The 18,527-nt window shown below is 46.1% G+C and overlaps 1 protein-coding gene across 1 annotated transcript; it reads left to right on the forward strand.

Moving 5' to 3' along the window:
- The first annotated feature begins 1,380 nt into the window (after positions 1-1,380).
- LOC138947084 (uncharacterized) lies at positions 1,381-15,833 on the forward strand. The gene is made up of 4 exons (XM_070318526.1): positions 1,381-1,500; positions 11,499-11,648; positions 12,951-13,373; positions 14,644-15,833. The coding sequence occupies exons 2-4, from the start codon at positions 11,528-11,530 to the stop codon at positions 15,063-15,065; spliced, it is 966 nt and encodes a 321-aa protein (XP_070174627.1). The 5' UTR covers positions 1,381-1,500; positions 11,499-11,527; the 3' UTR covers positions 15,066-15,833.
- Positions 15,834-18,527: the final 2,694 nt, after the last annotated feature.

Consider the following 18,527-nt stretch of genomic DNA (forward strand, 5'->3'; position numbering starts at 1 on the left):
GGAAATGGAAATCAACACACACACACACACACACACACACACACAAACTGCGGAAATGAGTGTCAAAACATCGATTGTTGGGCTAACAGTTACTCGTGCTGATGGGGTCTATGTCGACCAAAAGAGTGGGATTCCCTGTAGGTGGAGTTCCTGGAGGGGGATTCCCTGTATACAGGGAATCCCACAGGGTGGAGTTTTTCAATAAAACTTGCAAACCATACTGGAATTTCTAAGAAATATCAAAAAAGATTGAAAAACATCAAATTCTACCGATGTCGCCAAGCATCACGTGACTTTCAGCGATATCAGCGACACGCTACAGGAACTAAATCCTGTGGTATTTCCTGTATACAGGGAATCCCTCTCCAGGAACTCCACCTACAGGGAATCCCACTCTTTTGGTCGACATAGACCCCATCTGCGTTACTCATAGCTAACGCACACACACACACACACATTCTAAATAAATGCTCTAGTCTTCTTGATCTTGATCTTGATGATTACGCTGCTGGGTACCAGAAGACTGGCATAAATGCAGCGGGGGAGAGTGCGGCAGCCTAATGGTGGTGGACGGCTGCTAGCTTGGCTTTAAAGATGCCAATGCTTTTGGAGGTTACAATATTGTCCTCAAGTAGATTCCAGTCTTGTGCCGTCTTCACAAAAAAGGAGTTCCTAAACTGATCAGTGCGGCCTTGGGGCACTGAATAGGGTCTAGAATTGTTTCTTGAATACTGTGAGACGATGTTGGATGTGTGATGGTCAGAGTGTCTCACTGGCCTGATTTTACGGCCTTGCTTCTGCTCAGTTAAGAACTGGTGTGATGGTAGTGCCGGTACCAGCCCCTCAACCACCCTATAGAAGAACGTCAGACGGAGTTGTTGACGTCGCTGTTGCAGAGGTTGGAGTCCAGTTTTCTCTAGGAGTGACGCTGCCGGGGGTCGACGACCTGAAGTCGCCTGTGATAAACCTCGACGCTTTGCGTTGTACGCGTTCGATGCAGTGACATGACATTTTATAATTAAACATGAAAGTCTTAAAGGTGAGAGAGTTGTCAGTGGAGCTCTCCAGTCTGACCATCACCGTACGTCACAATATGAATTCAATTGACACAAACGGCACATTATACGTAGAAGAAGTGATTCCTTGTGAAAGTCGTGTATCATAGGATTTGGGGTGGCCTAGCGGAAGAACAGCAAAATTAATTAATTGCTTTCTTTTTATTTTTACTGACTATTATACCTGGGTTGAAAAGGTGGCAGAATAAGAAAATAGGCAATTCGAACAGCCCAAATAATGCCCAAAACTATAAAGTTACTCTGCTTTTCTTGGTTATATAGTGTATCGAAGCAGCCAGGAAACGAAAGTAGAAGAACCAAGGGAGGGCACCAGACAAATTGTCTAGAGTTACAGCCCTTGATATTTCGCGTTATGACCGGACAGAAAGTATTTGTCACAGTTTTATCAGCGTGTTGAAACTGATATTGTGGGTGCCATATCTTGGTAAGTACGCCATGTCTTTTCTCTGTTGCAGCATCTTTTCTCGAGTTCTCGGTTTACACAGTTATTATCGTGAGCTAGGCTCAGTACTTCTAGTTCTAGTTCTAGACAAAGACATGAGTGGCTGGATTCGAGGAAACAAGAATATAATGTTATCAGTCCTGTTTTATGACGTCAGAGGATATCACATTTCTGAGAAGAGAATAACAATATCTTTTTGTATCCTTAAAAGACTAATACCTCCCTCCTCGGTCTCGACTCCCTAATTCCGTCTTCCCCTCCTGTATATTTCTATGTTCCCAGTATAACAGAGGAATGTTTTTTCTTCAACTTTATTTAATTTTTATCATGACAAGAATTTGTCAAGAAACAATGCATGGCTTTTACGATTACTAACTCAAGTATAGAATGCTTATTTTAAGCAATCCTAATAAGTACAAAAGAAAGGTTAACATGATGGCGGGCTAAATACATTAACTCCGGGCTAAATACATTAACCAGGGGCGGACGAGGGGGGGTGCACAGAGTGCAGGTGCACCCCCCCTCCAGCCAAAAAAACAAAAACATCAAGTCTTTAGTGATTTTAAATGGAAATTGTGAATTTGGAAAGCTGATTCTATGACCATTTCTAAGTTCAAATGGCACCAGATGGCACCATTTTGCTTCTTTGGGCCAAAATTTTTTCCGGGGGAGCATGCCCCCGGACCCCTCTAGCAAATTTGGCCGCTTCGCGCCCATCACATTCACTTTCGATTCAAAGTGCACCCCCCCTTACAAAGCAACTAATCCGCCCCTGTTAACTCCTTTTAGGAAACGATAAAAACAGAAAAACCTGATAGTGATACACAAACAAACAGAAACGGGAGGGGGTTGGTAATACAGAAGGTGGATCAAGGTGGGAAAAGAGCAGGAGAGAACAGAAATAGGAATAAGGGAAAAAGAAGATGAAGAAGACTTGGAGCGCCAATATTTGAGGAGAGTGGATCTCATTTCAACAATAATAAATGCACATAAGACACACACGCAAAGTAAATGTGTTTTGTGATCGGGAAAATGTCACTAAAAATAAAATGCACAAAAATCGAGGCATAGTTAATTAGTGAAAACAACGACAAAGAACATGAGAGAGGTTATGAGGAACGATTCGTCAGGCAGCATATGTCACATATGACAGTGTCTAATAAATACATGTATGTATAATGAGTAGAATGACGTAGAGGCTCATTTAAGGAATCTGTCTAATAAATTCTTGTACAGTTATAAACATGGTCTGGTTGACATTCCGTGAATATTGCGGGATGCCTTTCAATAATATTTCAATAAACTTTCTTCTTCCATTGATTTCAATAATTTTTGGAAACTGTCTTAAAGTCTGAGAAGCATTAGTGACTTATGTTTGATACAAGTCCCTTCAGTTCAATGAAACCAAAGGATATTTCTCGTGAAATTAATTGACGGATTGAACTTCAACATTACCCACAACTTTTATTATGAAAAAAAATGATACAAAATGATACGCTCATACCCTATCGGTCCTCGGGGTAAACCCCTGTGTGTGCTTGTGGACATACATGTTCATGCTGATAAGGTCAGATCGATCTGACCACTTGTAGATTATCCCTTCGTGTGTGTACCCCGCTGGATGTTATACCACCTGTGGGAATGATTGGGTAAGCAGCAAAAGCTAGTAGAACCTAAGTGTGACCCCCCCCATCCTGAACCATGTAATCTGTACTCCCTCCCCCCTCCCCTCTCAGGCCCCCCCCCCCCCCCACCACCATCCTGTTATCTGTTATGTAGTACAGATGCTCTGTGTCACAACAATTGCAGGAACACCAGCTATGGGTTGAAGTGGTCTGTTATCTGTTATGTAGTACAGATGCTCTGTGTCACAACAATTGCAGGAACACCAGCTATGGGTTGAAGTGGTCTAAATTGACCCCATCAGTACTTACTGGTACTGGGAAGTTTCAAGTGTCGGCATGTGGTCATGAACAGGTTATTGGTGTGTGGATGAGTCATCAAGACTGAACAGCAAGGTGATGTAACCTCACCTGATTGGGCTTGAGTGGCCGGTAGTTATCCCCCCCACATCACACGCACAGTAGAACCTGTCTTAGCCAGAATTGATTTTCATAGAATGTGCAAGTTGAAAACACTTTGAACAGTTAATTAAATTACATATTCCTACTCCGAATCACATGTAGCAGTTGACTCAGTCTAAAGTGCTAGGTCTGAAAAGGCTACCCGTCTAAGGGGAGCAACCCCAACTAAAAAAGTGTAAACGTAGCTATGGTAATGACGACGCACCCAGGGAGTTACCTCCCCTCCTGCGTACTACGTCACTACTGCTACTGACCACGTGACCCCTATCATTCGACACTTCAGCTTTCTAGGGAGCAGGTCGTGAATTTTTTGGCTCTAGTGGATTTTCGCTGTTTGGTGTTTGCTTAGACACCCACCGGCACCCACACCCGTCTCTTCACCCGCTGCACTGGTAGTTGGTGAGCTCGTTCCTTTACTTGTATCGAACGTAATTTTCAGTTGCTACTTGAAATTTTCGGCCACGTGTTGGTCACGTATTTTGTGGTAGCCATTTTGGAATTTTGTGTCTCCATTTTGTTGTCAGCATGTCTGACGGAGACAAAAAGCGCGAGCGCGGCAAGGCTGATGTGAAAGGGAAAATTAAACCCAAGTCTTCCACTTCTGTCCCTAAGCCTATTTTGGTTGTGGTTTCTGACGCGGCTAACAATACTGTTATGACGGTCCCTATTTCTGCCCCAAATGACCAGCCGGTTGTGGGGCAGTCTAATCAACCTACGCGTACCTGTGTTTCTCGCTCGTCTTCTCTGCCGCTTGCAGATTCGACGTCGCTGGTTTCATCGTTGCTTTCTTCGCTGGTTCCCGAGCTTCGCACGCTGGTGAGAGAGGAGTTGGTGCGTTCTCAGCCGCCGACTTCCGTTGTCCCGTCGATGGCTTCTTTTCCGCTTCCGGCTGTGACGCTGTCCTTGACCGAGGCGGTTGCTTCTGTGCCTTCTACCGCTGTGGTTGGCGACGCAAGTAAGTTGGGCTGGTCCGTAGGCCCTCGTGAGGCCGCTGGACGCTCCCTGCTGGGAAGCAGCCCTTTTCGGCGGGTTCACGACCCGCAAACCCCTGTTCGTTCTCACTTTGGCTTCACGGAAGACCATCGTGTCGATGAGCAATGGCGGCATTTGGTTCAGGCTTCGACGCTTCCGGCACTCGCCGGAAGCGTAGGTCCTCCGACGTACACACCCGCTGGGGTCGTTTCCGGAGTCGACCAGCCGGTTCCGTCTGCTGCGCTTCCGGCACTCGCCGGAAGCATAGGTCCCCCGATGTACGCACCCGCTGGGGTCGTTTCCGGGGTTGACCGGACGTGGCCCTCTGGGCATTCGGCCTTCCGGCCGCCGTCCACAGTGTCTGCGCTTCCGCTTTTCGCGGTCGCGTCTGATACTTTTCCGGCTCAGACCGGATCTGCTGCTTCTTCCGCTTCCGCTTCCTCTCAGGTGGCAGTCGCGGGGGGGCATCACCAGCCCTTTGGGCAGGTGTCTCAGCCCTGGCCGGGGCAGTCAGCGCTTCCGTCTTCGGTTGTTGCTTCGACTGCGGTTCCGGTTCCGGCGGCTGCGGGCATGCCGTCCTCTTACTCTTTCCCTAGTCAGGGCATGAGTTCGGATGGTATTGGAGTGGACGGGTTTCCGGTTTCCGGTTACGGTGTTCACCGCCCTTCTACCAGCAACGTGGACTTCGGTCCTTCGCCGGATGTTTCGGATATTCAGTCCGTCGCCAGCGAGGCTGCACGTGTTGGTTATCCGGAGAGACTCAAAGTGGCCCTTGAGGCCGCTGCTGAGGTCACTTCGAGATATTTCGCGGAGGGGGCTTCGGTCTCTTCGGCTGCCGCTTCGACGGCACCGTCCGCGATGGCCGACTTTCGCACTGGGAAGGAGGATGACTCATACTTCCGGTTTTTGGAGTCTCCATCCATAGCTTTTCAGCTTTCTCAGGTGTTGGCCAAGCCATCTCCTTCCGGAAGCGGAATTCCTTCACTTCCGGTTCCGCTGCTCGTGCCTCACGGCTCTGTTCCGGAGCTGGCTCAGCAGTGGTTGGCTTCGCCTTCTCAGGCTTCTGCATTCGCTCTGTCGTCTCACAAGCGATTGGTTTTGCAGAAGTCTCCTAGGAACTTGTTGGATGCGTTCGCTCTCCCGCGTTCATCTTTGACAGTTCCTCCGGAGATGCTGGCCTTGTTGGCCAAGCCTATCAAGAAGGATGACGGCGTGCTCTTTTCTGAGAACACTCTCATTGCTTCTGAAGAGGCAGGGCGTCAGCAGCTGGAGCTTGCCTCCATTGCTGAGACTCTCATTCGGGCTCTCTCTCGTGCCCTCACTGATTCACTGAATCCGTTCTCTCTCAGCGAGGATCAGGATGCGGATGACGTCTCCACTTTGTTGGCCGCTCTTGCGAGGGTCAATGAAGAACAGATGAGACTTTCCGCGGTGCACTATGCGCACTCTGTTATGTGTCGTCGGGATCTCTTCCTGTCACACTCTCAGTTTTCGGATCAGGCGACCAAGGACACTTTGCGTGCCTCACCGGTCTTGGAGGGTTCCCTCTTTGGGCATCTCGTTTTTGATGCCCGAAGACAGGAAATTCAGGCTAACAGGGACCAGCAGTTCTCTGACTTTTCCCTGCACAGCCTTAAGCAGTCCAAGCAGTCTCAGCCTTCTCAGCCTAAGCAGGCTAAGGTTGCTGGCCCTCCCAAACCGGCAGACAAGGGTCGTGGACGTTCCTCTTCTCGGGGCTCGAGAAGACGACCGTCTTCCGGCAGGGGGAGAGGCGGCTCTGGAAGCAAGCCTCACCCCCAATGAAGTGCTCCCGATCTCCCCCCCACCCCGCCCTCCACTCGGGTGATGGCGGGGGGCCCTTCCAGGGCACTTTCCCATTGGCTCGTGTCCGTACAGAGTCAATGGATCGTGGGGGTCGTGAGGTCGGGCTTCCGTCTTCTCTGGAAAGATGGCAAGGCACCTCTGGTCAGGCGTCCGCCGGCGTTCAGGCCTCCCTCCTCGCAGGAAGCCATTTCCGTCCTTCGGTCGGAAATAGACTCCCTGGTGCAGAAGGGCGCAGTGGAGAAAGTCCTCGACCACAGTTCCCCTGGGTTTTACGGACGGCTTTTCGCCGTCCCCAAAGCCTCAGGGGCATGGCGTCCTGTCTTGGACCTGTCGTTCCTCAATACCTTTTTGAGGGAGATAAGGTTCAAGATGGAGACGCCAGCGTCGGTCAGGGACTCTCTCCTCCCGGGAGATTGGGCGACTTCCATCGACCTGACGGATGCATACTTCCATATTCTTATGCATCCAGCCGACCGGAAATGGCTTCGTTTCCGGTGGGCAAGTCAGGTTTACCAGTTTCGCGCCCTTCCTTTCGGCCTGTCTCTCGCCCCTTGGGTCTTCACCATGGTCGTGAGACAGGTCTGCGCGCTGGTGAGGTCGCGGGGTGTCCGGCTACGTGCCTACCTGGACGATTGGCTCATCCTGAGTCAGAGTCAGGCGGGGTGCGAGCAGGATACCCAATCGGTTCTTCGGGAGGCCAACTTGTTTGGCTTCTCGATCAACCGATCAAAGTCGGAGCTGACGCCGTGTCAGACGTTCACCTACTTGGGAATGTCTTTCGACACGGTGGCTTGGACTGTTCAGCCCTCTCAGAAGAGGGTGGACAAGCTCCAGGCGTGCATACGCTCCACTTTGCCTCTCCCGAGGGCCTCCCTGCGGACTTTGGCCTCCATCTTAGGGCAGATGGAGTCCATGGCTCTCCTGGTCCCCTTGGGGAGGGTCCACAAACGTCCCTTTCAGCTGGCGCTGAAGCCGTTCGTGGACTCTCCCACGGTGGATTGGAATGCCCTCATCCCTCTCCGGGGATGGTTCCAATCCGCTACCCTTCCGTGGCTGGACACGGAGTGGGTGTGCAGGGGCGTGCCGATAGCCCTGCCTGCCCCAGACTTGGACCTGTTCACGGACGCGTCCTTGGTGGGGTGGGGGGCTCACACAGACCAGCTGACTGCGTCAGGTCTGTGGTCGGCAGATCAGAGGATGCAGCACATCAACTTGCTGGAGCTAGAAGCCGTGGCTCTAGCTCTGGACAAGTTCCGGCCCTCCCTTCAGGCCAAGCATGTTCGTCTGTTTACAGACAACACGACAGTGGCAGCTTACATCAACAAGCAGGGAGGGTCGCGGTCTCCGTCGCTTTCGGCCAGGGCCTGCGAGATCCTGATTTGGTGTTCAGAGCATCAAATCAGGCTTTCGGCCAGGTACCTGCCCGGAAGCTTGAACACTCTGGCGGACGCGCTCAGCCGCTCCGACAGAGTGCTTCAAACAGAGTGGACCATCACTCACGGAGCGCTGGATCGTCTCTGGTCTCTTGTGCAGAAACCTCAGGTGGACCTTTTTGCCACCAGGTTCTCGAAGAGACTACCAGTGTTCGTCTCACCATTCCCGGATCCCGAGGCGTGGGAGACGAACGCGATGGACATTTCCTGGTCCGGCCTGGAGGCTTACGCGTTCCCGCCATTCCAGTTGCTCACGCGAGTTCTCAGGAAGGCGGAGCAGGAGGGCCCGTCCCTCCTGCTGATCGCTCCTCTTTGGCCGTCTCAGCCGTGGTTCCCGGACCTGCTGAGACTCGCCCAGGGCCCTCCCATTCCTCTCGCTCTCACGCGAGGAGAACTGGTTCAGCCTCACACCGGCAGCCTCCACGCAGAGCCTCAGATGCTGAATCTTCACGCGTGGAGGTTGTGCGGTCTTCTCTGAGGCGCAAAGGGGCATCAGATCTGACCATGGACCTGGTAGGACGCTCGCACAGAGCATCTACCTCGTCCGTTTATGAGTCACATTGGAGGGCCTGGGTTACCTGGTGTCACGAGCATCGGCTGGATGCTACGGCGCCCCGCACGATGCACGTGGCGAACCATCTTGCTTTCATGTCCTCTCAGGGAGCTTCCGCTGCCTCGTTGAAAGTAAGAAGATCGGCCATCTCGGCGACCCTACGCCAGATAGGTCGCTCTATAGATGTTAGTGGCGTGATCGCGGGAGTCATCAAGGGCGCTTCCCTTTCTGACGTCAAGTCCCGTACGCCCGTTCCTAAGTGGGATCTCTTATTGGTCATGGAGTTTCTGCGTTCAGCGGATTTCGAACCTCTCAGAGATGCCAGTTTTGCGAACCTTACACGCAAGTCCCTTTTCCTTTTGCTGCTAGCATCGGCAAGAAGGGGCAGTGAGATCCACGCTCTTTCCGGTAATTCGGACGACATTTCCTTTGAATCAGATGGGTCCGTTACCTTGCGGTTTCGGCCTGAGTTTCTTGCGAAAAACCAGGCTCCCGAGCGAGCTTCGCCTTTGGTTCATGTCAGGCCGTTGTCCACTATTCTGGCTCCGAATGACCCAGACTTAGTAAATTGCCCTGTTAGAGCCCTTCACATCTACCTTGCTCGTGCTCAGTCTCTTAGATCCGCAGCTCAAAAGCTTTTGTTTATTTCTCTCAATACGGAGAGACATAAGGATATCACTAAGACGACTCTGGCCCGGTGGGTGTCGGCGCTCATTAAGCATGCTTACGAGTGGAGCCGCCGCAATGAAGGGGGGACACAGCCTGTCCTTCCTCTGGAATCAGCTCGGGCTCACGAGACGCGAGCTTGGGCTTCCTCCTTGGCCGTGTTACGATCAAGAAGACTGGAGGAGGTGCTACACACCGCATACTGGCGTTCCGAGGATGTCTTCATGAATTTTTACCTGCGTGACATCTCGGCTCTTCGCCAGGATGGATCTAGAGCTTTGCCTGCCATGGTGGCAGGGGGTCAGCTCTTGACAAGGATTTGAGAGTGAGTTTGAACTTTTTTCTTGCCCACCGCCTTGTTGTTTCAATCTGCTACATGTGATTCGGAGTAGGAATATGTAATTTAATCGAAAATTTTATTGTAAATTTTCATTTAATAAATATACCTACCCGAATCACATATCGTAGTCCCTCCCACCTACCCCGCTTATGATTTGGAGATTTTATTCTTCGAGTCGAATGATAGGGGTCACGTGGTCAGTAGCAGTAGTGACGTAGTACGCAGGAGGGGAGGTAACTCCCTGGGTGCGTCGTCATTACCATAGCTACGTTTACACTTTTTTAGTTGGGGTTGCTCCCCTTAGACGGGTAGCCTTTTCAGACCTAGCACTTTAGACTGAGTCAACTGCTACATGTGATTCGGGTAGGTATATTTATTAAATGAAAATTTACAATAAAATTTTCGATTTTATCTTGGGTTGAAGATTGAGTCCCAATGGTTAAAAATGTATTTACTTCCCACAGATATATATAAAATGCTAGTTAGGAAGAGAATTGGTTGGATGGTCTGAAAGGCAGAAACATGTGAGCACGGATGACATTGGCATGCATAATTTCTCAAACATGCATTTAGCGAACCAATCCCCCAAAAGATTACGGTATATATAAAAAAACAGTTCAAGTAAATCTGAAATTATGGATTGATTTCATGGAATTTTGTTTGTTTTGACAAGTACCCTATGGAGTTATGAGCTCATATGTTTGTCCATTCAGTGGAACCCCCCTTTTAAGATCCCCCCAATTTAAAACTTCCTCCTATTTAAGACCCTCCTTACTGAGATGTTCTATGCCTCTGTACATTGACCTCCATTTTAAGACTCCCTCCTTTCTAAGACCCTCCTTACTGAGATGTTCTATGCCTCTGTACATTGACCTCCATTTTAAGACTCCCTCCTTTCTAAGACCCTCCTTACTGAGATGTTCTATGCCTCTGTACATTGACCTCCATTTTAAGACTCCCTCCTATTTAAGACTCCCTCCTATTTAAGACCCTCCTTACTGAGATGTTCTATGCCTCTGTACATTGACCTCCATTTTAAGACTCCCTCCTTTCTAAGACCCTCCTTACTGAGATGTTCTATGCCTCTGTACATTGACCTCCATTTTAAGACTCCCTCCTTTCTAAGACCCTCCTTACTGAGATGTTCTATGCCTCTGTACATTGACCTCCATTTTAAGACTCCCTCCTATTTAAGACCCTCCTTACTGAGATGTTCTATGCCTCTGTTCATTGACCTCCATTTTAAGACCCTCCTTACTGAGATGTTCTATGCCTCTTTACATTGACCTCCATTTTAAGACTCCCTCCTTTCTAAGACCTATTTTTCTCTGATTTTTTGTAGGTCTCAAATGGGGGTTCCACTGTATTCAGTGAATTTAGAAGCAATATGAGACCTGTTGTGTTTGAGCATTCTTGGGCATATAATCAGGTTTCACTGTACTGAGTGAGGTCGGTCCAGTAACTGGTTCACATACATTACATACATACTAATTTGCATACATTATGCAAACAAGTGGTTGGACAACAAGAATAGGTTATGTAGAGATGCTTGGTATCACATGATTCCTACCACCCTGCTCAGAGTAGTTTTGTCTTTGTAGACTGCTCTGTGCACAGGTAAACAGTCATTTCTTTTTTGCATTAACTTCATGGTTTTGTGTGTATGTGGTAAGTCGCTTATTGTGAAACATGTACTACTAATAGAGCAGGCTACTTTTTTTTTAAGGTATTCATTTAAGATTTAGTGTGGGAACGGATTAATAGCGGCTTGTCTCCATGTGTGTTAATGCCTCAGTGTTTCCAAGCAAAAGCAACTCTTCCTGGCAGACGTATATCCTATTATATATATTTGTCTATCAAAGCATTAAAACGATCAGTTACTTTTTCTGTTCTTTTTAAGGGACCTCAAAAATGCCGCCTTGTGCACAGCATTAAAATGGCGACTTAATATTTTCTGTCCCATTTTATAAAAATAATGAAAAATAAGTTAAACGTTCCAACAACATTCCTTTCTTGTTTTTTGATGTTGTCCCATTTCAAAAGCAAAATGAAGCATCCGAACAGAAAACCTTAAAATGGCAACTGTATTTTGTTTTGTAATTTTTCAGAGACCAAGTTCATCACCATCCCACACAGTATGAAGATGGGTGGAAGCAACGTTCAGCCAGCCTTCGTGCTGCTGATTCTGCTGACGGCAGTCACATTTGCAGCGATGATTGGTTTCAATGCTATGGCTGGTGATCCTTCAATCAGTAGAGGTAAAGGCATTTAACCTGTTTTGTTTCGTTCTTTTTGTTGTTGTTGTATGCCTGTTGCTGTTGTTGCTTTAGGTATTTAAGATGTTTCTGTGCAGCGATGCATTTACAACATGTATATATATAAAACAAAAAAATCAAATCATCATGAAGATCATCAATTTATGATCCTGGTCAAGTTATGATTTTTTACATAATTTAGTCAAGTTTTGACTAAATGTTTTAACATAGAGGGGGAATTGAGACGAGGGTCGTGGTGTGTTTGTGTGTGTGTGTCTGTCTGTCTGTCTGTGCGTGTGTGTGTGTGTAGAGCGATTCAGACCAAACTACTGGACCGATCTTTATGAAATTTTACATGAGAGTTTCTGGGAATGATATCCCCGGACTTTTTTTTCTTTTTTTCGATAAATACCTTTGATGACGTCATATCCGGCTTTTTGTAAAAGTTGAGGCGGCACTGTCACACCCTCATTTTTCAATCAAATTGATTGAAATTTTGGCCAAGCAATCTTCGACGAAGGCCGGACTTCGGTATTGCATTTCAGCTTGGTGGCTTAAAAATTAATTAATGACTTTGGTCATTAAAAATCTGAAAATTGTAAACAAAAAAACCATTTATAAAACGATCCAAATTTACGTTCATCTTATTCTTCATCATGTTCTGATTCCAAAAACATATAAATATGTTATATTTGGATTAAAAACAAGCTCTGAAAATTAAAAATATAAAAATTATGATCAAAATTAAATGTTCGAAATCAATTTAAAAACACTTTCATCTTATTCCTTGTCGGTTCCTGATTCCAAAAACATATAGATATGATATGTTTGGATTAAAAACACGCTCAGAAAGTTAAAACGAAGAGAGGTACAGAAAAGCATGCTATCCTTCTCAGCGCAACTACTACCCCGCTCTTCTTGTCAATTTCACTGCCTTTGCCACGAGCGGTGGACTGACTATGCTACGAATATACGGTCTTGCTGAAAAATTGCATTGCGTTCAGTTTCATTCTGTGAGTTCGACAGCTTGACTAAATGTTGTATTTTCGCCTTACGCGACTTGTTTTATTTGCGTTAAGATAAAGCCTCATTCGAGCATATATTCCTATTTTAAAGCAAAATCTTGAATTATCGCCTGCACTCTTTGGCAATACATGTATACATTGATTCAGTCCAAATTCAGTACATTAATTCATCTTTGCACATGAGGTTTAAAGTTATACTTTCATTTTAATTTTGATAAAATTTGTTTATGTATTTACATGTATTTATGAAATTTTGCTTAATTGTAACCCTTTTTTGCAGGTCTTTTCATACATGGTATTGGCAATGTGTCCTCCATGTACCCACTCCAGATAACTCCAGATTCTTGGGCCTTCAGCATATGGGGAGTTATCTACCTTTTCCAGGCCGGCTGGATCATCTACGCTATTTCCAACATCTTCCGGAGTGTCCAAGGCTCTCCAGCTTACACCTCTCCAGCTGTGTTGACTCCGGTGTTCTTTGTTCTCTTCATCCTGAACAACATCTCCAACATCGCTTGGCTCTTCCTTTGGGATCGAGAATACTTCTTGCCGGCCGTGCCCGTAAATGGGGTGACGGCTGTGACCTGCTACGTCGGTCTTCTGATTAGCTACTGCAGCCTGGCCATTAACAGACAGGAGCTGGTAGAGGAGGGGAGATATGCAGAGATAAATGTCATCCGCATCTTTGTCTTCAACGGTCTGGGTGAGTGTTCTGCGTTGAACTGTTGGTTAGACAGGTATCTGAAGGTGCTTGTTGAAATGGGCTGTTGTTTGGAGCAAGTTTGTACCGTATTTTTGGGACTATAAAGCGCTTTGTTGAAAAAGGCGCAACCCCCACTTTTAAGTTTAAAATGAGAAAAATCCAGACAATAGGCGCTTCCGGTGTACATGTATAATTGGATTGGCCGCAAGTTAAAGGAATTATATAGAGTGGTAATACATTATCTGGTCGATGTTTGGTGGGATATAAGAGTCTGCATTCTCCGAGCTGTTTTGTCTTGTGTCAGATCAGTTACCCTATTTTCAGCTGAGACCAATTTACTGCCTGGCCTAGTTTACAGACACTGACCTTCTGACCATTGGTCAATGACAGAGTTTTAACTATGACACCGATGCCTTTTGATGTCTGAGGAAACTGTGTCCATGTCATAGAAGCAGAAACGTGCATATCACTAGACAGGGACTGTGCCTTTTCTTTGTATAGCGGTGTGGGTACATTTGTACTCTTATTTTAGCCATACACAGGGTGAGACCGGTCAGTAGGGCACAGGGGTAAAAGTTGAGGGAAAAAGTTGTGCCTTATAGTCCCGAAAGTACTGTAGATTTGGGTGTCTGAATGTCAGAAAACCCTGGTTTTTGAACTTAAAGAAACTCCAGACAAGTCTATATGTGTGTGACTTCTCTCCTGATGCATAATCATGTGCCTGTTTCTACAGGAATGCAAAAGAAGAGGAGTTTGTGAGCAGGGCTGAAGAATGAAATGAATAAAAGTTATAAGGCCAAAAAAAAAGGTCTGTTTACGGTAACATAGGCCCAAAAAATAGGGTCGGTAGGTCGGGATTATTTTTTTATTTTTTTTTTCCCAAAAACCATATTTTTACGTTATTTTGCAAAAAAACCAAAAGAATTTTTTTTTTTTCCCCAAATGCCAAAAAAAAGTCTAGGGTCGCGCGAAAAAAATAGGGTCGGTCGGGTTACCGTAAACAGACTATTTTTTGTTGTTGTGCCTAATGATAATAATAATGACAGCTTATATAGCGCGAACTACAGGAATCTATGCTCTCCGCGCTTAACATATTAACTATTTTATATGAACATCAAATACTAATATACAATCTAGCAAAATAACGTAACCATAAACTTACAACACATCAGTTACTTATGTAATCATGTGTGTGATAGGTCCAATGACACACATGTTACTTGTTTGTTATTACCTGTTTGTTGTTGTAACCTGTCTCATATTCACACAGGACTCTACGGAGCGTGGACTACCATTGCCACAATCCTCTGTCTGGGCGTCACACTCGTCTACAAAGTGGACCCCCCTCTCTCGCAAGACACCGCCTCCCTCGTCTGTCTCGGCGCCCTTGCCCTTATCTACGTGACCTTTGTGGGTGTTGACCTCACTGTTCTGGAGCAGTATTCTCGCTACACGTTCTCCCCCTACCTCCTCCTCCTCTGGGCCCTGGCGGCCGTGCTGAGCAAGAACTGGAACCCGGAGCAGACGTCATCCATCGTTGTCGCTGTCCTTGCTGGTGTGGGTCTTGTTGGCTTGGTTTTGAAGGTCGTAGTGTCGTATTGGCGCCAGAAGCGAGAGCCGTTTGAATACAGGCGGCTAAAAATCTGGTCCACTCCTGGAAATGACGTCTACCCCGTTCTGTCCACAAAGTAAATGGCTCCTGTAGGTTTGGACTTTGTTTAGTCAACTTTGCGGAGTCTACTTCACCAAGCTTGCTGCACAAAGGTTTGGCCCTGAATTTTCTGTAAAAAGACTTTTCAAAGTCAACTTCACGCAGTCTACTTCACCAAGCTCTCTGCTTGAAGGTTCAGCCCTGAATTTGCGGTAACAAGACTTTGCGAAGGTTTTTTGAGAAGTCAACTTTGGACTTAAATGAAGGATCTAAGCATTGTGGCATATTTTTGTGCCAGGTATTCAGTATTTTCACCTAGTGTTCATGATTGATCTAGTTCAAGTTACACAGAGGTCTTCACCTGCGTTCATGTAACAGCTACAGTGGAACCCCCCCTTTTAAGACCCCACCATTTTAAAACTATCTTCCGGGCGGGGATGTAGCTCAGTCAGTAGCGCGCTTGATTTGTATCCAGTTGGCCGCTGTCAGCGTGAGTTCGTCCTCACGTTCGGCGAGAGATTTATTTCTCAGAGTCAACTTTGTGTGCAGACTCTCCTCGGTGTCCGAACACCCTCGTGCGTACACGCAAGCACAAGACCAAGTGCGCACGAAAAAGATCCTGTAATCCATGTCAGAGTTCGGTGGGTTATAGAAACACGAAAATACCCAGCATGCTTCCCCCGAAAACGGCGTATGGCTGCCTAAATGGCGGGGTAAAAAACGGTCATACACGTAAAATTCCACTCGTGCAAAAAACACGAGTGTACGTGGGAGTTTCAGCCCACGAACGCAGAAGAAGAAGAAGAAAACTATCTTCCTTTTAAGGCGTGATTTTCTCAGGATTTTGGAGGTCTTAAAGGGGGGCTCCATTGTGTTGTAGACTTCCACCCAGGCACCTGATGAGGGACGTTCCGAAAATAAAATGTTTGTTTCTGATCTTCTTCTTCTTCTGCGTTCGTGGGCTGAAACTCCCACGTACGCTCGTGTTTTTTGCACGAGTGGAATTTTACGTGTATGACCGTTTTTTACCCCGCCATTTAGGCAGCCATACGCCGTTTTTGGAGGAAGCATGCTGGGTATTTTCGTGTTTCTATAACCCACCGAACTCTGACATGGATTACAGGATCTTTTTCGTGCGCACTTGGTCTTGTGCTTGCGTGTACACACGGGGGGTGTTCGGACACCGAGGGGAGTCTGCACACAAAGTTGACTGAGAAATAAATCTCTCGCCGAACGTGGGGACGAACTCACGCTGACAGCGGCCAACTGGATACAAATCCAGCACGCTACCGACTGAGCTACATCCCCGCCCCCGTTTGTTTCTGATGACAAGGCCCATAAAATTATGATCGGTAGGTTGATAACTTCTTTTTTTTTTGGAGTGAAGTTTGCCGTTTATATACACAGGCGTATGTGGCGAGCTGTGTACCTTGAATATTGGAGAAGAGCACATATGGAACTTTCCTTGTTAAATCTGCAAAAAAACAAGTTTTGTCTTATTTAGTTACTTTTTATTTTAAAGGGTCAAAAAAGTTCAAGGTCGGGAGAAAAAATTGGGTTAGTCTTGGAATCAGAAACCTTGATTTTTTTTCCTTTGTCTTTTCTGTACTGTAGATCTGAATATTTTGTCACATTATTTCTTGCTAAGAAAGCTGTTACTTGTAGCAAGTCTTACGTTTTTGTGAACCAACCTTTTTTGGGTAAAAAAAAAAGTATATTTGTTTTGCTTGTACGGTTTCTTTTTTTCTGTGAAAGTAGCCTCATTGAGGTGTTTGCGTTTACTCTATGAGGCCAAAAAAAAGAATAGGTGTGGTTACGGTAACATAGCCACAAAAAATAGGGTAGGAAGGTAGGCAATCACTTTTTTTTTTTTTTACTTTTTTTTCTAATGTGTACAAATTAAACCTACTTGACAGGGAAATAAGTGTGCGACTCAGGCGCTTTCGCTTTCATTGCGTTTTCTGCACTCGTTTACTTGTTTTTTTGGGTATTTTTTTGACAAATGTAATAAAAAGTTATAGGGTCGGCCCCCAAAAATAGGGTAGGTCGGGTTACCGTAACCACACCTATTTTTTTTTTAGGCCTGAACGTCCTAATTTCAACAGTAGATCTGAATATTTTGTACTGAACTCTTTTCACCGCTAAAGGGGATTTTCAGCTGCACCCTTGTCTATGTTGAACATGAACCAAGTCTGAAATTTACACATATAACTTTAAAATTTTTTGATACTGTTTACCAAAGTGGTCATGAATTTGGGACCAGACATGATCGATGACTTCCATATCTTTTGTTCACAGAATGCCATGTTAATAAAAGAATCTATGTTACTTCCATGTCATTTGGTGTGTTTGTTGGAGTTTTCTTTCTGTGAGTATGGATGTTTTATCCCCGAGTACGCTAGTACAAGGGTCCAGCAGACTTTAATTGTCTGTGTGTCTGTGTGTGTGTCTCGACTTTACAGCTTATTGCTGGGAAACTACTGGGCGCAGTTCGTTTAAAAGTTGATACACTAACTTGATAATAGGTCCGATTGATCGTATTAAAACTTCATAATGTTACCTGGGACCTAAATGCGAAATAAACCACAAAAAACCGACTTGGCGGTGGGAGGAATTCGCGGTGCAACAGGCAGTCTGATAAAACGGTGCAAGGTCTCGGCAAACCAAGACTATGCCATACTCGTAGCAAAGCCGCCGAATGGTACCGTAAACCAAGAATAGTGACGTAAGAAAATAGAATGTCGACTTTTGATTTGGAACGTGACGTGTTTTAGAATGGAGATGTGGTAGTGTGTGTGTGTGAGTGTGTGTGTGAGTGTGTGTGAGAGAGAGAGAGAGGGAGAGAGAGAAGGAGTGAGGGGGAGAGAGAGTGTGTGTGTGTGTGAATGTCTGAAGAGTACTCAGGTCCAGCGCGAGCGTTTTTTATGTGAAGAAACAAGAAGAAAACTGCCAAGAAAAGAATCTGTTGTGAAATTATGTCACCAGAATTGCATATTCTTTGCATGTGCAGTTAGAGGAGAGAGAGAAGTACTCTTGCAAAAGGAGAAGTGTAACATTTCTTGGCATCGGCTATTTCATTTGTACAATCTTTCAAGTAACAGAGTGTTCAGTTTTCCATGTTCAATGACATTGTGAAATTCCATACACCACATGAGAAACTATGTTTAAAAGTGATTTTATGGATTGTTAAAATTAATTTCACTGCCAACATTTGACAGTATCAATCAATCAATGAGTCTTATATCGCGCATATTCCGTGGGTACAGTTCTAGGCGCTCTGCAGTGATGCCGTGTGAGATGAAATTTTATACGGCCAGTAGATTGCAGCCATTTCGGCGCATATTTACCTTTCACGGCCTATTATTCCAAGTCACACGGGTATAGGTAGACAATTATTAACTGTGCCTAAGCAATTTTGCCAGGAAAGACCCTTTGGTCAATCGTGGGATCTTTAACGTGCACACCCAAGCCATTACAATGTGCCTGCAAGCAAACCAAACGAA

This window comes from Littorina saxatilis, linkage group LG14, assembly GCF_037325665.1.
Source record: "Littorina saxatilis isolate snail1 linkage group LG14, US_GU_Lsax_2.0, whole genome shotgun sequence".
In the NCBI taxonomy this organism is placed as follows: Eukaryota; Metazoa; Mollusca; class Gastropoda; order Littorinimorpha; family Littorinidae; genus Littorina; species Littorina saxatilis.